Source organism: Passer montanus, unplaced genomic scaffold (assembly GCF_014805655.1).
Source record: "Passer montanus isolate IOZ18808 unplaced genomic scaffold, ASM1480565v1 scaffold224, whole genome shotgun sequence".
Taxonomy (NCBI): domain Eukaryota; kingdom Metazoa; phylum Chordata; class Aves; order Passeriformes; family Passeridae; genus Passer; species Passer montanus.
Genome location: NW_024366860.1, coordinates 227,810 through 253,008, shown reverse-complemented (window position 1 = coordinate 253,008; position 25,199 = coordinate 227,810). Strand labels below are relative to the sequence as shown.

Below are 25,199 nucleotides of genomic sequence, written 5' to 3'. Positions count from 1 at the left end.
AAAGACAAGCAGACTCCCAGGCTGCCATGTCTGGATTTCCATGTGCCACCAGTTTACACCACTGGCCAGTGTGGGAAGTGGAATATTTGCCTAAATATTGTAAAACCAAGGAATTTTTGATTTTGGGTGTTTTGATGAAAAACTCCCCCAAATTCTTCCTGAAACAAACAGGTGAAGGATGTTTTTCCCTGAGAGTGAGATGCTCCATGTGACAAATGTTTGACGTTGCCTCAATCCAAAAATTACCAATTTTGGAAGAAGAAATTCATGGATAAAAGGGAAAAATCCATTCCACGCCTCTGCAAATGCTTAAAGCAACACGCCAAGAGAATATTTTTGTTGCCATTCCAGATCTGGTTCCTGGGATTTGCAGGTCCTTGCACAAGGTCTGGAATTCCCAGGCAGCTCAGCACTAATCCAGCTGCTTTGGCACGGTGGGATTTCTTCCCATTCCCAACAATGCAGGTATTGACATCCCAGAATAAGCCTGGATCACCTGGCTGGCTGGAATTTTGGGGAAAAGCGAAAGCTTCAGATCTCTGCAGGTTTCAAAGCACTTTGTGGCATGGCAGGAAGTGGACACCCCTGGATTTAACCAAAAAGAGAGGAAAAAAAGCAATTTTCCTTTCCAAATGCCAGGATTAGGAGGTGACAGTGTCATTAGGTGATCCAGGCTGGTGGGGAAATGTGGGAAGGTAGGTGAGATCCCACCTGGATGAATTTCAAAGGTTGGAAAGGGGTGGAACCAAGGTGCAAAGAAAATAAAAGAGTTCCCAGTGATGAAAAGTTGGGAGGGAAATGAGAAGAACATTTTTCCTCCTCAAAGAGGGATGAGAGGCCATTCCTGCTTTATTGCTGAGACCTGGGTTATGCCCAGCTCCTACTGGGAATCCTAAATCATCCCAGTAAAAGCCCTGAGCTCAGGTTTGTCACAGAGACCCCCCATCCACCTTGGGGTCATCCCCTCTTTGTTCCACTCCTTGCCTCTCAGGAGGAGCCAGTTCCAAATCTGAAATATTCACCCCAATGGGGCTGGCAGAATCCAAACATTTTCATCTTAAAAAGAACCACGTGAGGGAAAAAAAAAAAAAAAAGTATAATTTTGATGGCTCACTAATGGAACTTGCAGCCCAGACAGGGTGAAGGAGAGGAATAGAAAGCTCTCCTGGATAATTCCTGTCTCTAAGCTCCCAAGCAGCTTTAAGCACATGCAAGAGCTGCAAACTTCCAGAGAATAAATATTTTAAATCTGTAAACATGAGTTTTTGCTTTGGGAAGGCAGAGTTTGGCCAAGCAGGGAGGAGAAATCTCATGTGAGTGACTGAAGGTAGCACCACCTAAACAGTTCCCCCTTTGTCTTCCTGGTGGGTCCCAAGCCAGGAATGATTTGTAGTAATTTGGCAAATAATTCGGAATAATTAACAGCTTTAGAAAATTGTTTTTCAGCAGGGCAAGTCTGTAAACAGACAGAACTGATGTAACCCGTCTCCGTGCACGCATTAAAGAGCTGCTCTGCTTCCTAATCCTCTTTTCCTGCCCCGAAGTTAATCCAAATAATCAAGTATCCCTGGGACACGCTGGAAGAATTGGCGGTAGTAGGCAAGGCTGGGGAATGACATCCCTTGAGGAAACAAAGCAGAGCTCTGGAGCTGTGCCCTGCTTTCTGAGCACCGTTTGTGTCTGTCTCATAAAATAACGAGATTACAGTGCCCCGGGCACTGTAATGCCTGATATTAATGGGACAGTATGAAGTTTTAGACAAATGATGGACTAACAGGTTGGGGTTTCGTGGGTTGGGTGATTTATTCCCAGACTGGGACGCTCCCCGCAGGATAAAGGAACAGCCTCTGCCAAAGAGACAACAGCCAAGTTGGCATTTCTCCTCCTGAGGGCGTTGGGTTTCCAGGAAAAACCCAAAATATTCCAGCGTGGTTTAAGTGGCGCCGACAGAAGCCCCACGGTCACTCAGCCCCCAGACCCCAGGGTGCTCACAGGAGCTGGAATGTTTCCTGCTGGAATTGAACCTGGCTGCTCCTCACCTTGGTCCTCCTGGCAGGGACAGGACAGGTGGCCCTGGGGACAGTGACAAGAGCTGGAATGATTCCTTCTGGAATTGAACCTGGCTGTCCCTCAGCTTGTGCCCACCCTGCTCCTCCTGGCTCTGGGGACAGTGACAAGAGCTGGAAGGATTCCTTCTGGAATTGAACCTGGCTGCTCCTCACCTTGGGCCCACCCTGCTCCTCCTGGCTCTGGGGACAGTGACAAGAGCTGGAATGATTCCTTCTGGAATTGAACCTGGCTGCTCCTCACCCTGCTTCTCCTGGCAGGGACAGGACAGGTGGCTCTGGCGACAGTGGCAGGAGCAGGAAAGTTTCCTGCTGGAATTAAACCTGGCTGCTCCTCACCTTGTGCCCACCCTGCTCCTCCTGGCTCTGGGGACAGTGGCACTCAGGAGCTGGAATGATTCCTGCTGGAATTAAACCTGGCTGCCCCTCACCTTGGTCCTCCTGGCAGGGACAGGTGGCCCTGGGGACAGTGGCACTCGGGTGGCACAATGCACAGCTTCTGCTTCCACCACTTCCTCCCTCTTACCTTGGAAAATAAAGCAAAGAGCAGAGCAAAGAGTCAGGGTTTCCTTCTCTCTTCCTTGAATAGAAACTGAAGGGGAAAGGCTCGAGTGTGTGGCTTGAGACTCCTGGGATTGTGGAAAACAATGTGGGAATACAGTAGGTTTAAAAAAAAAAAGAAAATAACACCACTACAGCTCAGCAAAACAAAAGTTTCAGGGTAGACCCAGCGTAGTTGGAAGGTCCAAACAACCCCCAAGATCATCGAGTCCATTTGAAGGCTGGATTGATGATCCTGGAGGTCTTTCCCAGCCTTAATAATTTGATTTTGTGCACATTAATAAAGAGCAGCACACCAATGAAAGCTCTGGAACTGGAGGCAGCAGTTTAGCAGCCCTGGCTCTGCAAAGCTTCCTTCCCTGCCCCTTCCCTTGGCTGCATCCTGCTCCCAGGGCAGGAAACTGAGACCTGACCTGTGCTGGGTGCCAGAGAGGAAAACACTCGAGCACCACGGGTCAGCAAATCAGGGCTGTGGCACCAGCAGCTTCAAGAATTTAAATTACTTGTCTCTAGACTCTAGAAAAAAAATGCTTAGCTTTGGGGAAGAGAACGGAATTGAGAAGTGAGGGGATGAGATAAACTTCCACTTTATCAAATTCCTAAATCCAAAGTTAATTAAAGGTCAAACAGCATAAAATATTATTTTGAAAAACAACACAAACCTTTCTGCCAGAAAGAGTTGTCAGAACCTCAGCGTGGGGACAGGAAACATTTAGAACAATTTCACTCTGAACTATTTATCCAGGTTTGTATGTTACAGTCAATCCATTTCTGCAGCAGTTTTTATTATTTATTTTTTAAATAACTGTTAGGGCACATCAAGGGCTGCATATGACAACATCAGACACGGTGGTTCATTTAAAATGTAATAAAAATTAAGTTATTTCTATTGGTATCCATCAGTGTTTCTTTAATTAAGTTTGAACTGGGATTAAATCAATAAATCACCCAAAAAGCAGCCCACTGCAATGGGATATTGACTGAAATGAGATAAACAAGCCTTCTCAGCCCCAAAAACAATGTTTCTTCCTGCAATTGACCGTAGTAGCTGCTATTCAATGCAGACTCCGTAAGAATGGGGCAGGAAATTACCTAAATGGGCGCAAGCTCAGTGCAGAGAACCCACAATTCCTCTTTAAGAGGGAAAAAGAGAGATCCTGTTCCTCCTAGATCAACAGATGATAGGCACACAGAGGGAAGGTCACCTAAAGTTCTTCCCGTTTAACCCTTGCAACCTGCTTTTTCTCTCTTCTTTTACCTGATTTAGCAAGTTTATCAGGTTTGTTTCATAGAGGGGTGCCAGGTGAAAACAGCCCAAGCCTGGAGTTTCCAGCACCTTGTCACCAGATTCCCCTTTAGCCCAGCTAAAGATCCTTTAAAAACAGGGGAGAGACAAGAAAAGTCTTTATCTGGAAGTGTTAAATTAAACGGTTTTGTTACAATTAAAGTGGTTGCTGATGCCATCTCGTGGGAAATGCAAAATTCACCTCTCAGGGCTGTTCCTGGGTCCTTTCTGGGTGGGAATGTCAGGATCTGGGATTTCAAAAGCACTCTCTGATTACTAAGCAAACATTCACCCAGGTGAACAGTCCCACTCAACCAAAGAATTACTCACATGCAGAAGTGTTTGCAGGATGAGGCCAAAAAAGCTTCCCAAAACTTTTCAGTAGCCTCAAGACTGCAGAGAAGCAGCAGTTTGGGTTTCCCCAAACACACAAAATTGACTTGATGAGTTATTAGAAAAATTGTGATTACTCAAAAAAGAATTTGCACTTAGAACCGGGCTAAATGGGTTTTCCCTGCAGGGAACAATGGGAAACCTCTTTATTTCCATCTAATGTGGGATAGAATAAATAAGGAGCAACCTACACATCCCCTAGACCTGCTTATCCAGGAATTTCCTTACTCAGTGTTTACACAAAGCAAAACACTCAACGCTGGCGGTAAAGAGCAAAGCAAACGGCTCCACTCTCGGGATTTGGCACGGGCAGGAATTCTCATTATTCCTCTGCTGCAATCAGCCAAATCCATTTTCTCCAGAGCTGGAGCAGGCCCACGAGTAGCCACTCACGCTGGAACCACCTTTATTTACTCCAGGGCTGGGATCCTCCTCCCTCACCTCGCCTGGTGAAAACATCCAGGGGCAGGAAGCAGCAGCTGGGCGTGTTTGGCCACATTTCAGCACTTTTACTTTCCTAAATACCCATCTGCCCTCTACTGGAGAGCAATCTTAGGGTTTGGGGTTTTGTTTTTGTGGGGTTTTTTTGGGGGGTTATGGTTTTTTTTGGTGTGGGTTTGTTTTTTTGTTTGTTTTTTTTTCCCCCAAGGTTTTCACTCTCGAGGTCCCCTACCCTTACCTGAGGTGGTTTTGGTGTTTGCTGAAAGGAAGAGATGGAGAACTTTGCCCCAGTGTAAGAATAAAGGGTGAGATGGGATGTTCGTGATGGGATTTATTCTCTGGGTGAGCATCCACCACACGGGGGTCCCCCCTCCTCAGACCTCCAAGATCGCCCCTCTCTGAGGGTCCCCCAGCCCCTTCCCTCACTGGCAGCCCTCTGAACCCCTCACGGGGGTCCCCAAAGCCCCTCACCGGTGTCCCCAAAGCCTCTCATGGCTGTCCCCCATCCTCAGACCCCCATGATCGCAGCCCTTCTCCTCACGGGGGTTCTCAAAGCCCCTCATAGGTGTCCCCATCCTCAGACCCTCAAGATCGCCCTTCTCAGGGGCTCCTCCTGCTCCTTCCCTCACTGGGAGTCCTCTGAACCCCTCATGGGTGTCACCCCTCCTCAGATCCCCAAGATCGCAGCCTTTCCCCTCACGGGTGTCCCCATCCTCAGACCCTCATGATCGCAGCCCTTCCCCTCACGGGTGTCCCCAAAGCCCCTCACGGGTGTCCCCAAAGCCCCTCATGGGTGTCCCCATCCTCAGACCCTCATGATCGCAGCCTTTCCCCTCACGGGGGTCCTCAAAGCCCCTCACGGGTGTCCCCATCCTCAGACCCTCATGATCGCAGCCCTTCCCCTCACGGGTGTCCCCAAAGCCCCTCACGGGTGTCCCCAAAGCCCCTCATGGGTGTCCCCATCCTCAGACCCTCATGATCGCAGCCTTTCCCCTCACGGGGGTCCTCAAAGCCCCTCACGGGTGTCCCCAAAGCCCCTCCTGGGTGTCCCCATCCTCAGACCCTCATGATCGCAGCCCTTCCCCTCACGGGTGTCCCCAAAGCCCCTCATGGGTGTCCCCCATCCTCAGACCCTCCAGATCACAGCCCTTCCCCTCACGGGTGTCCCCAAAGCCCCTCACGGGTGTCCCCATCCTCAGACCCTCATGATCGCAGCCTTTCCCCTCACGGGTGTCCCCAAAGCCCCAGCAGCCCCGGCCCCGCTGACAGCGCCCGGGCCCGCCCCTCCCGTCGCGGCCTCACAAAATGGCGGCCGCGGCGAGCCCGTGAGGCGGCGGAAGGATATAGCACCTGCGGTAAAGAGTCCGAGGAGGAGGAGCAGAAAGATCGGGCTGGACCAGCCCTCGCTCTCAGCGGGAACTGTGGGGAATTCGGGGATTTCTCCTTCTTTTCTCCGTCGTTCTCCCCGCCCTGGGGCTGTGGGAGAGGCCGGGCAGGGAAGGGTTTTCCTCTGGCGGAAGGATTTCAATCAGTGAGGTTGGCGGGCCGTGATGGGTTCCTGGAGGTAGATCCGGCAGAGGCGTTTTTGCGCCAAGTATAAAATGGCGGCGGCGCCTCACTGAGGCGTGGTGGTTTAAATGTGCTTTGGGACTTTAAGAACTGCCATTTGTAAATGTATTTCTATGTATATGTGTGTATTTCAGCAGTTTGAGTATACCTGTCCCCTCTCAGCGCTTTCCAGTCCAGGATTTAGCTCCCCTCAGGCTGCCAAACCCCCCTGTCCAAGGTGTGTTACCCCTGATTTGCCCAAAATGTCCTTTTTTTTGAGGTAAAATTGGAACTCTGGGGGCTTATTTCTTCTCTGGGGTGTTTTCATGTGAGGCTTGGAAAAGCTGAAGTGTAAATAACATCCTTAATGTGCTTATAATAATCTTTTAGGCTTAGGTTTTCCACGCTTAAGTCTTCCACAGAATGTGCAAAGACGTTAAGGGTGAATTCCCAGCTCACCATAAAGAGATTTGAGATATTTTAATGCCAAAAAACTTGATGTCAGTCTGCATGTCCACAGGAATGTGTATGTTTTGAACTGATTTTATTTAAAGTTTCATAATAAATACTTCTCCTGCGGGTTTTCCTAGCTGGGAACACAGAAGTCAAAACAGCTCTGCAGAGGAGAGTTTACATTTTTCATCTCTGGTTTTACACAGATGGTTCAAAATCAGCATACTTGATTATTTCTGCAGATTACAGGAGAGCTGCATCAAATTGTCATAGTAGAATGCAGATTTTTTTTTTCCCCCAATTTTTTGCCTATTCCTGGCACTTTTTAAGTGCTGCCCCAGCCACATACCCCCAACTCTCAGGATGATTTTGGGATGCTCCACATCACTTCATCCCAATCCAGCCCAAAAAAAGCACATTCAAGAAGACAAATCAATCCCAGAAAACAATTTAGGAAGGAAAAAAAAAAAAAACCAAACCCACAAAACTGTTTAAAAGCCAAAAATTATTCCAGGTTGGGTTTTTCCTCCCATTTTGAGATGATGCTCAGAAATAAACCTCAGCAGGTGAAAATCTCCCCGGAGAAAACTCAAGGCTTCCACTTGAATGAATGCAGCATTGTTTGTTGTTGTTTTTAAAGGGTTAAGTGGGTGGAAAACCTGAAATATTTTCATCTGGGGGTAAGATCCATCTTTCAGCTCTGCCCCATCACCCTTCCAGACCCCACAATGTACCCAACACTGGGAATAAACCATGTGGGGCATAAAAAAAGGATGAAAAAAATCAAATTTGGGGGCAATAAACACCCAGCCTTGACCCCACTAAGCAAGGACAGAGCATTTCCATGTCTATCTACCCTCCTGGACAGAATTTTTTCTGCTTGGGCTCACACCACAAGGCTCAAAATTATTCTTTTTCTCAAGAAAAAGGTTTCTGCTGATATCTTGGGCGCATCCCTGCCTCTTCCACCTTTCATTCCCAAGGGGAAGGTTAAGGGACGAAGCAGAATTTTGAGAAATTGGGCCAGGGGAGCGCAGAGGGCCGATGCTTTCTGCAAAACCAGGGCGATTCCCATTGCTCCTCGTTTGCACAAACGAGTTTCCTAAAAAAGCACGTGAGAAATGAGCTGAAAAATTGTCACACAGGGCGGGGACAGTGACGCTGACATGGGGGTGGCACCTCCAAACCCTCTGGGAATGGAGGGGGGCAACTGGGGGGCTTCTTCTGCCCCTTCCCTTTGTGTTTGCCCCCAGCGCTGTCACTGGCACCGCTGTGATTCCAGCAGGAAAAGGGAGAGAGGATTTGGAGATTTTTGGGGAGCCCATCACCATCAAGGCTGCGGTGAGCTGCTGAGCGAATGACCAGCGGCAAAACTGCCCAGAAACCAAAAAAAAACCCAACCCAACGACCTCCAAAGCGACAACAAAACCAAATCCTGGCATGCCTGGCGGGAACAGAGAGAGCAGGGGGGTGAGGACGAGCAGGGGCTTCAAATTAAATCGAAATCTAAGGAGCTGATGCTGGCGATGGGAGCTCGCCAGAAATTAAAGCTGTTGAACTGCAGCAGACTATCGTCTTCTTCTTCTTCCTGGGAGAGGTCCTGGCTGCCTCGGTGGTCGCTGAGCTTGCCCAGCCCTCCCTTGGGCTTGTAGAGGGGCAGCTCTGAGAGCCCCAGCCCCTCCAGCTCGGCCATGTCCAGCCGTGGGATCGGCATCCTCCAGTAGATGAAGGAGTCGTACTGGCTGCTGATGGTGTCCAGCATCTTCAGGCTCTGAGGGGCACAAGGGGGGAAAGGGAAGGAAGAGAAAAGCGCTGCTGAAAACGCAGGAGTTGCCCCCAAAGTGGCCACAAATTTCAGGTGTGGGTATGTTGACCCTGTCCCGTAGGATAATCCTTAAAAAGGGGATGTCTTTTTCAGGGTAATCCCCTAAAAAGGTAATATTCTTTTTAGGATAACCCCATAAAAATGGGATATCCTTTTTAGGATAACCCCCTAAAAATGGGATATCCTTTTTAGGATGATTCCCTAAAAATGGGATATCCTTTCCAGGATAATCCTCTAAAAAAGGTGATATTCTTTTTAGGATAACCCCATAAAAATGGGATATCCTTTTCAGGATAATCCCCTAAAATGGGGATAACCTTTTTATCATAACCCCCTAAAAAGTGGATATCCTTTTTAGGATGATTCCCTAAAAATGGGATATCCTTTTCAGGATAACCCCCTAAAAATGGGGTATCCTTTCTAGGATAACCCCCTAAAAATGGGATATTCTTTTTTAGCATAAACCCCTAAAAAGTGGGTATCCTCTTTAGGATAACCCCCTAAAAAGGGGATACCCTTTTTAGGATAAAAATGGGATATCCTTTTTAGCATAAACCCCTAAAAAGTGGGTATCCTCTTTAGGATAACCCCCTAAAAAGGGGATACCCTTTTTAGGATAAAAATGGGATATCCTTTTTAGCATAAACCCCTAAAAAGTGGGTATCCTCTTTAGGATAACCCCCTAAAAAGGGGATACCCTTTTTAGGATAAAAATGGGATATCCTTTTTAGCATAAACCCCTAAAAAGTGGGTATCCTCTTTAGGATAACCCCCTAAAAAGGGGATACCCTTTTTAGGATAAAAATGAGATATCCTTTTTAGGATAAACCCTAAAAAGGAGTTGATGGTGGAGGAGAGCACGGGGCTGGGGAGGTTTGACTCTAGGCTGGGTCTAACTGCAGGCTCGAGCTCTGCAGGGTTTTATCCACACCCTTCTCTAACTCGGAGGGGGCCGTGCCTCAGTTTCCCCAAACACACAGCATGGGAGGGGAGGGCAGGGTGGGGATTAACCCCTCCTGAAATCCACCCTGAAAAGCACCCAAAGGAACTTTTTTTTTTCCCGCACACCTTTCCCTGATCCGAATCCCCTCGGAATTGGCACTGAGGGGGGGTCCCTGTGCAGCCCCCGATCCCACCCCATCCCTCCCTCCCCTGACCGAACCCTCTAGAAAGGGCTGGAAGGAGCCTCGCCCCGCGTTCCCACCACACCCCACCCCTCCCTGCAGCCGTCCATCCGTCCCTGCTGCAGAATTCCCCCTGCAGCCCCACCCCGATCCACCAAAAAAAAAAAAAAATTGGGAAAGAGCAGGACAAGACACGGATCAGCTTCACGATGGAGCTGAGTCACTGCCTGGGTTATGTCATTCCCATCCTCGATTGGTGAGGGGGAAAAAAAAAAAGCAGACTAACCCAAAACATCCTCATTTTCCTGCTGATTTTCCCCGTTTTAAATCGGAATTCTCAAGGATGATTCAGGCATATTTTGGACCTGTGCGATCAGCTGCTAAATTTAAGGTTCTGGATGTCACTCAGAGGCTGTGAAAGGCTCCCGTGTCACCCCCTCCGGGTAAACTGAGCCACAGGACTTTAAAATAGTCTCTTCCCTGGGAATTTATCCCTGGGGGGTCCATCCCTAGGGATGTATCCCTGAGTTTTTTGCAGCACGACGGCAGAGAATTATTAATGGGTGTTGAGGCTTTTTAAGCTCCAAATAGTGAAAAATTTGAGTTTAGCGACGAGAGGGGGGGAAAAGAGAGTTTAGTGACCAGTAAAACAAACAAAAACACAGTAAAACGGAATGAATGTGTGGGGGAAAACCCCTCTGGTGTGGCGTGCCACCCCTAAAAAAGCGCATTTCCCACTCCGCTCACCCCAGGGAAGCAAACCCACCTTTCTCCACTTAAACCCCGCTGCCCGTGCCTCACCCCCCCGCTCAAAAAGAGCACTCCGACACTCCCCTGCTCCCAAACCCTGGAATAAAATCACCCCCTGAGCATCCTCCGGGCTGGCGCGGCTCACCTGCGGAGGGCGGGCGGTGCCGGGGCCGGTGCCGGGGCCGGTGCCGGTGCCGGGGGCTCGGAGCGGGCGCTTTGTGCCGGGGAGCCGCGGGCGGAGCAGCGGCGCTTTTGTCTGCTGGGTCTGCAATGCAGCCCCTCCAGGCGCCCTTCCTCGCGCGGGGAGGATGATGGTGATGATGATGATGATGGGGATGATGGCAGATGAGTCAGCGGCTCCCACCCGCGCCAGGCAGGGAGGGGAGGGCGGCAGGGGCGGGTCCTGCGCGCTGGACCCCCGGGCTGAGGATGTACTAAAGCTGCTTCGCTCCTTCAGCTGCGTGCTGCGGGAAGAATTTTCAGCCGGCAAGGAGCTGGGGAATATTTCTTTTACCTGCATGTGAAGATGTGGGGTGCTGTGGTACCTGCAGACATTGGGAGGGCGTTGTGCAGGGAAATTTGGCTCAAAGAAACCCCCCTAAATTATATATATATAATTTATTTATATATATATATATATATATATATAATATAAATATATATACACTATATAATGTAATTATATAATAATTAGATCATAAATCATAATATATAATATAATTTATATAATATTATTTGTATAATGTTATTTGTATAATATTATATAATGTATTATATATATTATATATATATATATATTATATTATATTGTATATATATATCAATTTTTTTAATAAATCTGAGGTTGAGGGTATTTGGTCCTAAGGCCACACGGCAAAAATAAAAATATCCCAGACGTGGAACTAGACATAGAGGGAGACACCCAAAACTGGCATCAGTCACTGCCAGGGCTGAGGGGGGGCCTCACCCAGGCTGGGGGCACCTCCCACCCCCCTTTCCCCACATCTGATGCCGGGTGTTGGAGGGGCAGCAAAGAAAACAACCCCTCAGAGCAGGGAATCTCCCTGCCCAGCCCCACCGAGACCCCAAACACCTTTTTTGGGGGCACAGGCCACATCCATGCACCTGAGAGCTCAGGGCAGCCCCTGCCCTCCTCTCCCTGGGCTTTGCCTGAGATCAGCATTCTTTTGGTGCTTTAGGGTTTTTTTCCTTTATTTTCCTCCCTGTTCCCTGCGTGCAGTTCATTCCTGATGGTGCCAAGCTGTTCTGCCAGTGCTTGGTTTTCAGCCAGACTATTTCTGCCTCCTCTTCCTCCTCCTCCTCCTCCTCCCAGGCAAAGAGGATCCCATGTTCCTGCTCCAAAATAGACCCTCGGTCTCAGCACAGGGAAAATTCCAGCTGGGAGCCCTTCGGAGGATGCTGATCCCCCCAAGGCCTTGAGCTGCTCTGGTTTTGGGGGTCATGGGGTGCAGTTTGGCTGAGCAGCCTCATAAGAAGCTGGATGTCACCCCTCTCCGTGCTCTTTGGGGTGTCTGTCACCTGCTCACACGTGACAGACTGTGGTGTCCCTCTCTGAGAAGGGACCTGGGGCTGAACCCCAAGGGGACGGAGCAGTGAGGGGACTGCTCTGGGTTTTGGGAGGGCAGCAAGGGGGACAGTGTCCTCTGGCAGCACAAACACCAGAAATAAATTTTAAAAAAAGGGCTCTTCAGCTGAAATGAGGTCACAAACACTTGGGGTATTATCAGCCAGGGCCACCCGGTGGCTGGGGACAGGCGTGGGACAGGGACTGAGTGGGGACAGTGCTGCCTTGTTCAGCAGTTGTGGAGTGGGAGCAGTGTGGAGGGCTGGGATTTGGGGGCTGACACAGGAAGGGACACTGGCTCACACAGGGCAGTGGCAGTGACAGGGCTGTGGTGGTGGCAGTGACCCGGTGGCTGGGGACAGGCGTGGGACAGGGACTGAGTGGGGACAGTGCTGCCTTGTTCAGCAGTTGTGGAATGGGAGCAGTGCGGAGGGCTGGAGGGCTGGGATTTGGGGGCTGACACAGGAAGGGACACTGGCTCACACAGGGCAGTGGCAGTGACAGGGCTGTGGTGGTGGCAGTGGCAGGGCTGTGGTGGTGACAGTGGCAGGACTGCAGTGATGGCAGTGACAGGACAGTGGTGGCAGTGGCAGGACTACAGTGGTGGCAGTGACAGGACAGTGGTGGTGGCAGTGACAGGGCTGTGGTGGTGGCAGTGACAGGACAGTGGTGGCAGTGGCAGGGCTGTGTCAGTGGCAGGACTGTGGTGGCAGTGGCAGGGCTGTAGTGGTGGCACCATGACAGGACTGTGGTGGTGGCAGTGACAGGACTGTGGTGGTGCCAATGGCAGGGCTGTAGTGGTGGCCCAATGGCAGGACTACAGTGGTGACAGTGACAGGACTGTGGTGATGCCACCAGATGTTGTGCAAGCGGAAGGGCACCGACAGTGACAGGACTGTGGTGGTGCCACCAGATGTTGTGCAAGCGGAAGGGCACCGAGCTGAAGTGGTGACACCACCCAACGTGGCTGCAGGCTGGCGCCGGGGCTCCCACGCCTTTGGGTGCCCCACGGGCTCTGCTGCATCCCTGGAAAAAGGCTGGGGGGCAAATGGGAGCATAACCAGGACTTGGCAGGGACCCCCACCCTACCTGCTCCCTTGGCATTCCCCCAGCGCTCCTGGAAACCCCAAACCCTCCACCCCCACCTGGGGACCCCCAGCCTTAACAGGAGCTCAAGAACCCCGAGTCCTTCTGGGACCCTGGAGACTCCCGTTCTGACCAGGACCCCCATTCCTACCGGGACCCCATGTTCCCATTCCTACTGGGACCCCGTGTTCCCATTTCTACCGGGACCCCCATTCCTACAGGACCCCCATTCCTACCGGGACCCCAGCCCCCATTCCTACGGGACCCCCATTCCTACCAGGACCCCATGTTCCCATTTCTACTGGGACCCCAATTCCTACCGGGACCCCGGCCCCTATTCCTACTGGGACCCCTATTCTTACTGGAACCCCCATTCCTACCGTGACCCCGTGTTCCCATTCCTACCGGGATCCATGTACCCATTCCTACCGGGACCCTTATTCTACCAGGACCCCCATTCCTACCGGGACCCCCATTCCTACCGGGACCCCATGTTCCCATTCCTACCGAGAGCCCCTGGGACCCCATTCCTACCGGGACCCCATTCCTACCGGGACCCCATTCTTACTGGGACCCCGGCCCCCCATTCCTACCGGGACCCCATTCCTACCGGGACCCCATTCTTACTGGGACCCCGGCCCCCCATTCCTACCGGGACCCCATTCCTACCGTGCCCCCGCTCCTAGCGGCCCCGGTGCCGGCCCCGCAGTGCCGGCGGTTCCCGGGGAGGGCGCTGTGCCGGGCCGGGCCGTGCCGAGCCGCGCCGGGCGGCGGGAGCTGCGCCGCGTCCGCACCGGGCCACGCCTGGGGCTGCGAGCGGGGCACCGGGACCCGCACCGGGACCGGGACCGCCGAGCCGCGCTGGGCTGAGAGCGGGGCACCGGCACCGGGGCTCGCACAGGGATCGGGACCGGCGCTCCCGGGCCACGCTTGGGGCCGCTGCGAGCCGGACACCGGCAGCGGGACCGGGAGCTGGACTTGCGAGCCGCGCGTGGGCTGCGAGCCCGAAACCGGCACCGGGAGCCGCTGAGCCGGGACAGGTAACGGGGCGGCCACGGGGACGGGAACCGGCCGGTGCGACCCCGGGGAAGGGCCCCGGAACCGGGGAGGGAGGAGAGGGCAGCGGGATGGGCACCGGGATGGGCACCGGGATGGGCACCGGAACGGGAGCGGGGCGGCGGGACGACCCCCCTTGCAGCTCCGCCGGTTGAACCGGGGAGCCCTCCCGGGATCCGCCGGCTCTCCCCAGCCCCACCGGGACCACCGGGCCTGCCGGCTCCCACCAACCCCACCGGGACCCCCGGGTCCCCAGCCCTCTGGGACTCCCGAGCTGCCGGAGCCCCGGGGGTCGCGGCCGGGCCCGTCCCTCGCAAGGGCAGCTCGCCTCGCACTCCCGGGGGTCCCGGGCGCTGTCCCCCCGCCCAGCGCTGTCCCCACACTCTGCGCTCCCCTGCGAGCTGTGGGGGACCCCAGCGGGCTCCCTGCGGGCGGGGCAGCGCGGTGCGGGGGCTCGGAGCGGAGCCCCGGCCCCGGCCCGCCGCTGACGCAGAGCCCGCCGGTGCTTTCCCAACCGGGAAGTCGTTCCGCCTGTGCCGGCAGGCCCGGGCCCCAAGCCGCCCTGCCCGCGGCTACCGAGCTGCCCCGCCGGGCTGAGCCCGGCCACGGCTCATCGCAGGGGTGGGCGGGGGGCGTGGGACCCCCAAAGCGGGGATTTACCCCGGCAGGAGCCGCCCGGAGCCGCCCGGAGCCGGGCCGGCCGCGCCGGCGGCCTTTGAGGGCGTGAGGCCTGGCGGGTGCCGGGGGGGCTTCGAGGGCCGCGGGCGGGGGGTCGTGGTCGTGTGAGCGCTGGTGGGCTCGCTCGTGGTGGCTCGTCCCTGGCCGAGCTCCCCACGGAGGCCGCCCCGGTGCCCCGGCTGCAGCGCTGAGCTCGGGGGCACCTCCCCAGCCAGGCCCGGCCGCTGCTCGGCCGGATCCCAGCGCTCTCCGGGCCCTGTTTGCTAGGGAAAGCAGGCTGGCAAGGAAAGGCGGCCCCCTCCTCATCTGCCCCGCAGCACCCCTTTCATCTGCCCCGCATCCCCCTCCTCATCTGCCCTGCAGCCCCTCCTCTCTGCCCCACAGCCCCTTCCTCATCTTCCCCACAGCCCCCCTCATCTGCCCCACAGCTCCTTCCTCTCATCCCTGAAGCCCCCTCCCCATCTGCCCCACAGCTCCTTCCTCTCTGCCCCTCAGCCCCTTCCTCATCTGTCCTGCATCCTCTTCCTCATCTTCCCCGCAGCCCCCTCCTGCTCTGCCCCGCAGCCGGGGCCAGCCCGGGTTTGCGGGGGCACGGAGCCGGTGTGCACCGAGCGTGTCACAGCCTGCCCGGGAGCGGCTCCCGGGGCACGGGGACACGGGGGGGACACGGGGGTGCTGTGCTTGTGGGGGCACGCTCCCCACGGGTTGCCCGGTGATTCCGGGGGGTTCCTGCGGACAGACCCTGCGTGCCCGGGCTGGGCTGGGATCCCCCGTTCTGGGGGGCTGCCCCGGGCCCCGCTCCTCCCCGGCGGAGCAGGAAGCGCGGCCGGACTTTGGTCCATCCGGCGGCACCGGCGCGGGGCCAGAGGAAGGAACTTGTGCTGTTTGCTCGGTGGGTCCGGCACCCATGGGCCCCGGGGGCTCTCCCGTGGCCGGCACCGGGCTGAGCTCCGGCCCCTCGTGGGTGGGTGGGTGAGTTCCCTGCGTGCTGCTTTGCTGCTTTTTTGTCTCTCCTTAGCATGAGCAGCCCCCATTTTGGGGGTGAACGCCCCCTTTGCACACCTCCTTGCCCACCCCGGGCGGTACCGTGGGAGTTTGGGATGAAATCCCAGCCGTCCCTGTTTATTTCTGCCCCGGCTGCTCTTCAGAAGCTGCAGCGGAAGAGCTCGAGCTCCGGCCCCTTTTCGGAAAGGCCGGGATATTTATAGCTGCCCGGCTCAGGGAGTTGGGATTTGCTGCCTCCATCCCCCCCATCCTGCCGCAGCATCCTTCAGCTGTGTCCTGCCCTGGAGCGGGGCACAACGCCCAGCCACGGCCGTGGGGACAGCTCTGGGGGTCCCTGTCTGATCCCTGGGGATCTCCTTGCCGTGCCAGCTGTCCCCTTGGGTGCTCCGTGTGTGACCCAGGGCTCTGCTGGCGCTCTCAGCCTTTTGCTGCTATGTTCTAGCATTAATTGGGGAGCTCAGGCCTGGAAGCATCACTCTCCCTCCCCACTCGCAGCCAGCTCCTCCCCACGCCGTGCCACCCCGAGCAGGTGTCCCCATGGAGTGACCCGGGGCTCCCGGCAGCTGTGCCAGCGCGGGGCGACGCTGGCTGCCACCACCATGAGTGACTTCTGGCACAAGCTGGGCTGCTGCGTCGTGGAGAAGCCGCAGCCCGTGAGTCCCCCCCCAGCCCTGTGCAGCCCTTTCGGGCAGGGCTGTGGGGGGCTCATGGCCTTCGTCCCCTTGCAGAAGAAGAGGAGGAGAAGGATCGACCGCTCCATGATCGGGGAGCCCATGAACTTCGTGCACCTGACGCACATCGGCTCCGGGGACATGGCTGCGGGAGAGGGGCTGCCCATGGTACCGAGGGCCGGGGGTCTGCCTGGGGGGCTCAGGGCAGGGGGTTGGGTCCCTCACCTGGGTGACAGGCGGTGCTTTTGGGGTGGCAGGTGTTGGTTTTGGGGTGGTAAAGCCTAAAATTGGGTGGTGGGTCTTGTTTTGGGTTGCTGGGTCTCGGGGCTGAGTGACTGGTGGTGCTTTTGGGGTGGCAGGTGTTGGTTTTGGGGTGGTAGAGTCTCACAGTTGGGTGCTGGGTGGTGTTTTGGGGTGCTGGGTCTCAGGTTTGGGTGCTGGGTGCTTTTTTAGGGTGCTGGGTATTGTTTTGGAGTGGTAGAGTCTCACAATTGGGTGGTGGGTGTTGTTTTGGGGTGCTGGGTCTCAGGTTTGGGTGCTGGGTGGTTTTTTTGGAGTGCTGGGTGTTGTTTTGGGGTGCTGGGTCTCAGGGCGGAGTGCTGGGTGGTGCTGGGTGGTGTTTTGGGGTGCTGGGTCTCAGGTTTGGGTGCTGGGTGTTTTTTTAGGGTGCTGGGTGTTGTTTTGGAGTGGTAGAGTCTCACAATTGGGTGGTGGGTGTTGTTTTGGGGTTCTGGGCGTTGTTTTGGGGTGCTGGGTCTCAGGGTGGGGTGCTGAGTCTCAGGGCTGGGTGCTGGGTGGTTTTTTTGGGGTGCTGGGTGTTGTTTTGGAGTGGTAGAGTCTCACAATTGGGTGGTGGGTGTTGTTTTGGGGTGCTGGGTCTCAGGGTGGGGTGCTGAGTCTCAGGGCTGGGTGCTGGGTGGTTTTTTTGGATACTGAATGTTGTTTTGGGATGCTGGGTCTCAGGGCTAGTTTCTGGGTGTTGTTTTGTGGTGCTGGGTGTTTTTTTGTGGTGCTGGATGTTGTTTTGGGGTGCTGAGTGTTGTTTTGGGGTGCTGGGTGTTGTTTTGCTGGGTCTCTGTGTTGGGTGCTGGGGTTTTTTTTGGGGTGCTGGGTGTTGTTTTGGGATGCTGGGTCTCAGGGCTAGTTTCTGGGTGTTGTTTTGTGGTGCTGGGTGTTTTTTTGTGGTGGTGGCTGTTATTTTGGGGTGCTGGGTGTTTCTTTGTGGTGCTGGGTGTTGTTTTGGGGTGCTGGGTGTTGCTTTGGGGTGCTGGCTGTCCTGTCTGGGCACAGGGGGGTGACAGTCCTCTCTGCAGACCGGTGCTGTCCAGGAGATGAGGTCCAAGGGCGGCCGGGAGCGACAGTGGAGCAACTCCCGTGTGTTGTAGCGTGTGAGTGGCACCCCCAGCGTCCCCTCAGACGCCCCAGCCACCACCTGGGCACTCCCACAAACCCGTCCTCTTGCATTTTACAGATTCCTGGCTTTTTCAGCCCAAACTTGAACTGCCTGACCCCCCCGCTGGAGGAGAAGCCGACCTGGAGTGCTTTAGCCCCGCGGTATTTATGCAGCACCGTCCTCGCCCAGCTCCCGGTGACTTTGGGTCGTCATCCCTCTGGAAAACCCCTCCTTCCCGGAGGTCCTGGCTGGTGACATGGGGAGGGAGCAGGGACAGCAGCCCCCATCTCCTGCCCCGCCTGGAAAGGACACAGCCACCCCCTGAAGCGTGCCAGGAGCTGCCAGGCGCAGCCCACGCGTCCCAAATCCTCCCAGTTTTCTCTTTTCTTGCTCCCGTGTCTCCCGTGGGCTGCGTGGTGGTGCCTCAGTTTCCCCAGGGAGCCAGCCATGGTGCAGAGGCAGCTTTGATGCCTCCCAGAACACCACAGAGGAGCAAAACCAGGATTAAGCCCTGATATTCTGGTGCCAAACCAGAGTTAAACCCAAGATGTCCTGGTGCCAAACCAGGATTCGATGTCAAACTGGGCTTAAACCCCAAATCCTTGGAGCAGAACCGGGATTAACCCCCGATGCTTCGGTGCCAAACCAGGATCTGACCCCACAGTGCCTCCAGCCGGCATTCCACCGCCGCCAAACTCCCACCTCCCCCCTTTTTTTAGGATCTGTTCTTATTTTTAAGCTCCAAAACCCACCTGAGCGGCCTCCACCACCTCGGGCAGGACCGTGGTGGGGTCCCCTCCACCCGGGATTGTCCCCAGCCCTGGCTGAGGCTGGACAAGGCCTGGCCTGAGAAGGGCTCTGGAATTCAGGCGCGGGTGTACATAGTTTAATTAGCGCCAGGATTAAATATTAAATAGCACGTGCTGGGTGACAGAGCCTTTCCCCTGCCCTGTGCCCTGGTGGGAGCCGGGCTTTTCCAGCCCCTGTGTCGTGCTCGGGTCAGGGTTTTTGGGAAAAAAACATTCCACCCTTGAAATAAATGCCTTGTGCTGGCCCCAGGGGTGGGTGCACGAGCTGCCCCAGGCTCCTCGCTCCCTCCTCGGCTCCTGGAGCAGCCAAATCCACTGGGAAAAGCTGATATTCACAGCAGGCAGAGGCCTCGACTTTTTATGGCACAACCAGTTTCCTCCTGGCTGGGCTGGACTCGGGAGTGTGGCTGCACTGACACCCCCTCCTTGGACACCCCAGAATGTTCCTGTGACCCACTGTAGAGGGGATTGCACCCCAGGGAAAGAGGGGGTGCACCCCCAGCTCGAGTGGGGCAGCACCCCGTCCCAGAATAAAAGCCAAGAGCCAAAACTGGAAGAAAAGGGAGATTTAATCCTTGGAGAACAGTGACAGTTCTGGACGGCTGCATGTCCGGACCCCCCCTCTGGGGCCCCCCTCTGCCCCCCAAGGAAGATCATCAAGAACTCCTTAACTCCCCCACCCCAACGCCTTCATTAAGGGGGTGCAACTCCACGGCATCCCCAAAATCCCACCCTGGGGCCCACTGGGGCGGAGGGAGCCACTGGGGGGGACAAACCACGACGGGGACCAGGAGCTGAGCTCCGCCACAGGCAGCTGCAACCCCCCCACACCCAGGCACGCCACGGGGCCACACTCAGAGACCCCAACTTCTCATCCAGACCTCAACAAACCCCGGGGGTGCCTGCTGCTATTTCGGGGAGCCGGGGGGCTGCCCCGCGGCGATGCGGCTGACGCGCTCCAGGACATCCTGGGGACACAGCGGCGGCACGGCCTGCGCCAGGGGACACTCCTCCACCAGGCTGTTCATGGGGGTGGGCGGGGGCACCACCTCCTCCTCGGGACCCCCGGCGGCCCCCAGGCCCCCCAGGGCTGCCCGCAGGATGGGCAGCACCTTCTTCCGAGCGGCCACGGCGTTGCCCTGGGCGTAGGCGGCCACGCAGGGCCAGGGGCTCGGCAGCGGCCGCAGCTGCAGCGACGGCGACGTCGCCTCCTCCAGCGCCCGGCACAGCTGCAGGGGGGCGAGCGTGGGGCTGCGACCTGCCCAGCACCCCCAAAAACGGGAGTTTCTGGGGTGAAGCTGAGCTGGCGGCCCGACTCACCGTGCCGCGCAGCGGCTCCTGCGCGCTGTACACCGCGAGTTTCCGCGTGGGCTCGTGGCGCTCGTTGAAGGACACGGTCATGGCCACCAGCGCCGCGTAGCCACGGGCCTGGCAGAACGCCTCCAGCTCCTGCAGCAAGCCAGGCCGCAGCAGGAACGTCTGGACACAAGGGAGGCACCTCGGTGTCACCGTGATGTCCCCAGCGTGTCCCTGCCTCAGTTTCCCCCTCAGCCCCAAGCCTCACTTCCAGGTCCTCGAAGACGCCGCTGATGCCGACGACAGCCTCGTCGTTGGAGAGGACTTTGAGGTCCTTCCGCAGCATCTGCTCCGTCGTCAGCCCTGGGAGGTGGCCAGGGGATGAGGCCGGGGGCACCTTCCCGTCCCCAAGGAGAGGGGGACACCCTGACACACACCTGTGACATCGAACTTGGCCGCCTGCAGGGCTCCGAACACGGCGTCGCGGGCCGGCAGCTCCGGGAACCTCTCCTCGAGCAGGGCCACGCAGGCCACGTCCCGGGGCGTCACCTTGCCCGCGGCCGGGCTCAGGTTGATGCAGTCCAGCAGGATGGTGCCTGCGGGGACGAGCGGCGCCGTGGTGTCACCGTGTCACCACGGCCGGGCTCGGGCAGGACCGCCGTGCTCACCGTGCAGCAGCGCGGCCGTGGTTCTGTCCAGCACGCCCGGGGGGCCCTGCAGGATCCGCTCGGTCACCAGCGTGGCGCAGGAGCCCACGGGCTCCACGGTCACCTGGCACGGGGGTGCGCGGGCCCGCTCCAGCGGCCGGTGGTCCAGGACCTCCACCACGGCCTCCTCCAGGGCAGCATCAGCACTGCTGGGCAAGGGGAAGGGTCACGCCCGGCAGAGCCTGCCAAACCCCCATATTTCCTTTTTTTCCCCTAAAAATTCGCTAGAAATGGATCAACCTCACCCACCCCGGGCGTCAAAATCAACCACGGCCCCCAGCGCGCTCACCCGGGCAGGACGTGGTGATCGACCAGCGTCAGGGAGAGCAGCCCGGCGTGGTGCAGCCCCGCCAGGTCGATCTCGTCCCGAAAAAGCAGCGCGGCGGGCGGCACGCCCCGCTCCCGCAGCAGGAACGCGGTCTCCGTCCGCAGCGCGAAGTCGGCGCGGGGGATGTTGAGCACGGGCACGAAGGCGGCTTTGGGAGCCGGGGTGGTCTGCAGCAGGGGGGTCACACCCAGTGAGGCGTCCCCCCGGGCCACCGGTGGTCGCTGGGCTGGTGGCCGAGCCTCACCTGGGCGAGGAAATAAGCCAGGGCCAGCGCGGAGACGGTGGAGTCCAGGTCACAGGCCTCGTTGCCCATCACCACGTGGATCTCCCGGTGCTGCTGGATGTGGTCCTGTGGGGATGGGAGGTGTCAGGCACGGCCCCGTCCTCCAAAATCCTCCCTTGTGCTCAGCAGTGTCCCTGGAGCCACCCATCACAGGTGTCACCCACGGGTTGGACCCTCCTGGCACCCCTGGGGCTGGCTGGGATCCACTTCTGGCATTAAACCCTCGGGGCTTTGGGGTGTGTGTGGAGTGAGGTGTGTTGGGATTCCAGGAAAACTCACCAGGAGAGGCCAGGGACCATCCCAGCCCCGCAGCCCTGAGTGTTTTACCCCATTTATTCTACAATCTGGGGCAGGTTGTCACCCCAAAACATGATGTTTCACCCTCTTTTGCTTGCCTGCAGCAGCAGGAAAAACGTGTCACTCCCCTGTCCCCCGCCCACAGGAGCCACCCCATCCCCAGCCCTGATTTTTGGGACAATTCTCTGCTGCCATAACCCAGATTTGCTAATTTTTGATAGAAACTGAGGACAAAAAAAAACCCAAAACAACAACCCGAGAGCAGCTGCAGCCCAAACCCCTCGGCAGGAAATGTTTTGGGGTGTCCCTGGTGTGGCTGTGCCCTGTGGGCACCCCCAGCCCCGAGGGCACCCCGCTCTCCTGGCCCCTCTGCTCCCCACAGCACCCCAATCCACGGGGCTCATCTCCTCCTGCTCCCCCAATTCCCTGCACCCCCATTTCCCTGCTTCGCATTTCCCTTCCTGCACCCCCATTTCCCTGCACCTCCATTTCTCTGCTCTGCTCCCCCCATTTCCTGCACCCCAATTCCCTCCTGCTCCCCCCTTTCCCTGCTCCCCCCATTTCCTGCACCCCAATTCCCGCAGGTCAGCGAGGGCTGGGCTGCTCCCGTTCCCCCCGTTCCCCCCAGCCCCCCGTACCTGCAGGGCCGCCCGGTTCCCCGCCACGAAGCGCTCCATGACGGCAGCGATCCGCGCCCCGAGGCGCCAGCACGGCCCAGTACGGCCCAGTATGGCCCAGTACGGCCCAGTATAGCCCAGTATGGCCCAGTACGGCCCAGCAGAACCCAGTACAGCCCACTATAACCCAGTACAGGCCCAGCACAGGCTACCCCAGCCCAGTATAAGTTCAGACTATCCCAGTCCAGCCCAGTATCCCCAGACTGTCCAGTATCACCCCAGACTGTCCCAATATCACCTGGACTATCCCAGTATCCCCCAGTCCATCCCAGTCCAGCCCAGTATCACCCCAGACTATCCCAGTATCACCCCAGACTGTCCCAGTACCAGAAGCGCCAGCCCCACCCCCCACCCCCCTCAGGGGTGACCCCCCGAAATTCGGGGGCACCCCCAAAATTAAACCTTTAAGCCCCGGGTGTCCCAGTCCGTCCCAGTCCGTCCCAGTCCGGCCGTGCCGCCCCTCCCCCCGCGCCGCAGGGCCCGCTGGGTTGGGGGCGGGGCCGTTCCCGGCATGCCCCGCGCTGGGGGGGCTCGGGGGGGACCCCAAATCTCCGCTTTTCACCCCAAAACCCCCCCGTGACCCCAAACCTCCTCTTCCTCCTCCTCCTCCTCCTCCTCCTGCCCCAAATCCGCCTTGGCGGGGGCGGCCGGAGCCAGGTGGGAACCAGGCCCCGGAAAGGGGAAAAAAAGGGAAAAAAGGAGAAAAAAAAAAAGAAAAAAAGGGAAAAAAAGAAGAAAAAACAGGAAGGGAAGAGGATAAAAAAGGGGTGAATTTAAAAAAAGGAAAAAAAAGGGAAAGGAAGAGGAGAGAAGCGAAGGAGGAGCGCGGAGGAATTAAAAAAAAAAAGAGGATTAAAGAGGAAAAGCAGAGGGGAAAGAGGAGGAAAAAGAAGGAAAAAGGGGAAAAAAGGAGGAGAGAAGAAGGAAAAAAAGCAAGAGGAAAGGTAAAGGGAGGTTTGGAGGGTTGGAAAGGAGGGATAAAGGGAAAAGAACCGGGAAGAGGTGGGGAGAGGAGGAAAAATAGAGGAAAGAAGGGAAAATGAGGGGAAAATAGAGAAAAGACAGGAAAAAAGAGAAAAAAAAAATGAAGAAAAGTCAGAAAAAAGGAGCAGAAAATAAAGGAAAGTCAGGAAAAAAGAGCAAAAAAATAAAGAAAAGTCAGAAAAAATGTGCCTCTTAAATGGCACTGCGTTTTATTTTATTTTATTTTATTTTATTTTTTATTTGATTTTATTTTATTTATGTTAAAATTTGATTTTATTTTAAAATTTGATTTTATTTTAAAATTTGATTTTATTTGATGTTAAACTTTGATTTTATTTTAAAATTTTGTTTTATTTTATTTTAAATCCTATTGTATTTTATTCTATAAAATATTCTATTTCCAAATATTCTATTTCCAATTCCTCTGTCTGTTTAAAGGCCAAATTTCCAATTTTCTGGGATGTTAACGAGCCAGATCTTCCAAATCTCCAGACAATCTCAAAGCCATTGTAAAGAAATGGGGGAGGAAAAAAATCTCACCTAGATGAGTTAAATTGGACTAAAATATATATATACATATATAAGTAAATATAAAAATATACATATATTTATATACTTATGGTATATGAAATAAAGAAAAGCAAGGAAATGGGGAGGAAAAACAAGGAATAAAGAAGGAAAATAAGGAAAACCAAGGAATAAATAAGGAAAAGGAGGAAAAGCAAGGAATAAAGAAGGAAAAACAAGGAATAAAGAGAATAAATAAGGAAAAGGAGGAAAAACAAGGAATAAAGAAGGAAAAAGAGGGAAAACAAGGAATAAAGGAGGAAAAGGAGGAAAAACAAGGAATAAAGAAGGAGGAACAAGGATTAGAGGAACAAAATGAAGGAAAAGCAGGAAGGGAGCAGGGAGGCTAGGGTTATATTTATATTTATAAACATATAAATATTTCTATTTCTACCTCTGTGTTTTCCTGAAATAGCCCCATTTTCCCTCCTCAGGCTGAGGTTTGGGATGCAGCTCCTGGACAGACCCCGAGCACTCCCAGGAGCCTGATCGGAGCCGGAGCAGCCCCAGAGGGTCCCATGGAGCAGGAGGGGACACCCCGGCCCCAGGAGGAGGCCAGGGTTGGGGACACAATTCCCGGTGTTGGGGACACAATTCCCAATGTTGGGGACACAATTCCCGGTGTTGGGGACACAATTCCCAATGTTGGGGACACAATTCCCGGTGTTGGGGACACAATTCCCAGGGCTGGGTCTCTGCGGGCCCCCCGAGCTCAGCCTGGCCCTGTCCCTGTCCCCACAGGCGGGCGGGCAGCGGCGGCCGCGGCCGGACTCGGACTGCAGGCTGCTGTAGCACCCCAGCCCGGGGGTCCCTGAGCCCCCAGACCCCCCAGACCCCGCTCTGCATCCTCATGGACGTCCTGGGGGTCCCCACAGCCCCCCCAGACCCCCCTCTGTGTCCTCCAGGGACGTCCTGGGGGTCCCCACACCCACAGCCCCACCTCTGTGTCCCTGAGGGACATCCTGGGGGTCCCACAGCCCACCCAGACCCTGCTCTGCATCCAGGGAAATCCTGGGGGTCCCGACACCCCCAGACCCCCCTCTGTGTCCTCCAGGGACATCCTGGGGGTCCCTGGGGGGCTGGAGATGAGGGGGTGACCGTCTGAGCCCACCCCAAACTTCCCAGTGGCCTTAACCTCCCACTCGGGGGGTCCCACTCGGGGGGTCCCACTCGGGGGGTCCCACGGCTCAGCCCGTGCTCTGGGACACGGGGGGATGGGGGGACAGGGACCCCTCCCCAGTTCAGGATGTGGCCTTAGCCCTCGGCAAGTAAAGGACTTGTGCCCTGCACGGGGGTCTGGCAGCCTGGCACCTGGGGGGGCTGGGGGGGTC

The 25,199-nt window shown here is 55.9% G+C and overlaps 3 protein-coding genes and 1 long non-coding RNA gene across 7 annotated transcripts; 1 reads left to right on the top strand and 3 right to left on the bottom strand.

The window, feature by feature from the left end:
- Nucleotides 1-541: 541 nt before the first annotated feature.
- On the bottom strand, nt 542-6,516 carry LOC120502629. The gene is made up of 3 exons (XR_005627557.1): nt 6,097-6,516; nt 2,498-2,592; nt 542-585 (listed from the first exon to the last, which is right to left on the bottom strand). It is a non-coding gene; the product is annotated as an uncharacterized LOC120502629 (long non-coding RNA).
- Nucleotides 6,517-6,817: 301 nt separating this feature from the next.
- On the bottom strand, nt 6,818-10,965 carry MLLT11 (MLLT11 transcription factor 7 cofactor). Of its 2 annotated transcripts, none has more exons than XM_039710165.1 (2): nt 10,592-10,965; nt 6,818-8,518 (listed from the first exon to the last, which is right to left on the bottom strand). In XM_039710165.1, exon 2 carries the CDS (start codon nt 8,507-8,509, stop codon nt 8,237-8,239), a length of 273 nt encoding a protein of 90 aa, XP_039566099.1. In that variant the 5' UTR covers nt 8,510-8,518; nt 10,592-10,965; the 3' UTR covers nt 6,818-8,236. The 2 variants fall into 2 exon arrangements, with proteins under 2 accessions (XP_039566099.1, XP_039566100.1); XM_039710166.1 differs by lacking the exon at nt 10,592-10,965 and adding an exon at nt 9,983-10,139.
- A 2,948-nt stretch (nt 10,966-13,913) lies between these two features.
- CDC42SE1 (CDC42 small effector 1) lies at nt 13,914-19,279 on the top strand. Of its 2 annotated transcripts, none has more exons than XM_039710167.1 (5): nt 13,914-14,157; nt 16,352-16,509; nt 16,585-16,695; nt 17,841-17,915; nt 17,999-19,279. In XM_039710167.1, exons 2-4 carry the CDS (start codon nt 16,456-16,458, stop codon nt 17,910-17,912), a joined length of 237 nt encoding a protein of 78 aa, XP_039566101.1. In that variant the 5' UTR covers nt 13,914-14,157; nt 16,352-16,455; the 3' UTR covers nt 17,913-17,915; nt 17,999-19,279. The 2 variants fall into 2 exon arrangements, with proteins under 2 accessions (XP_039566101.1, XP_039566102.1); XM_039710168.1 differs by having other exon boundaries at nt 13,988-14,157; nt 16,299-16,509.
- Nucleotide 19,280: 1 nt separating this feature from the next.
- On the bottom strand, nt 19,281-22,641 carry PRUNE1 (prune exopolyphosphatase 1). 2 transcript variants are annotated; one of them, XM_039710161.1, is made up of 8 exons: nt 22,279-22,641; nt 21,305-21,409; nt 21,022-21,227; nt 20,694-20,881; nt 20,463-20,621; nt 20,294-20,388; nt 20,050-20,208; nt 19,281-19,958 (listed from the first exon to the last, which is right to left on the bottom strand). In XM_039710161.1, exons 1-8 carry the CDS (start codon nt 22,315-22,317, stop codon nt 19,638-19,640), a joined length of 1,272 nt encoding a protein of 423 aa, XP_039566095.1. In that variant the 5' UTR covers nt 22,318-22,641; the 3' UTR covers nt 19,281-19,637. The 2 variants fall into 2 exon arrangements, with proteins under 2 accessions (XP_039566095.1, XP_039566096.1); XM_039710162.1 differs by having other exon boundaries at nt 20,694-20,878.
- Nucleotides 22,642-25,199: the final 2,558 nt, after the last annotated feature.

Coding starts and splice junctions, on each gene's coding strand:
- CDC42SE1 (XM_039710167.1), top strand. CDS start 16,456: ATGAGTGACTTCTGGCACAAGCTGGGCTGCTGCGTCGTGGAGAAGCCG. Junction 16,510..16,584: donor TCGTGGAGAAGCCGCAGCCC/GTGAGTCCCCCC, acceptor GTCCCCTTGCAG/AAGAAGAGGAGGAGAAGGAT. Junction 16,696..17,840: donor CGGGAGAGGGGCTGCCCATG/GTACCGAGGGCC, acceptor TCCTCTCTGCAG/ACCGGTGCTGTCCAGGAGAT.
- PRUNE1 (XM_039710161.1), bottom strand. CDS start 22,317: ATGGAGCGCTTCGTGGCGGGGAACCGGGCGGCCCTGCAG. Junction 21,410..22,278: donor GGAACCGGGCGGCCCTGCAG/GTACGGGGGGCT, acceptor CCATCCCCACAG/GACCACATCCAGCAGCACCG. Junction 20,389..20,462: donor GGCCAAGTTCGATGTCACAG/GTGTGTGTCAGG, acceptor GCCACCTCCCAG/GGCTGACGACGGAGCAGATG.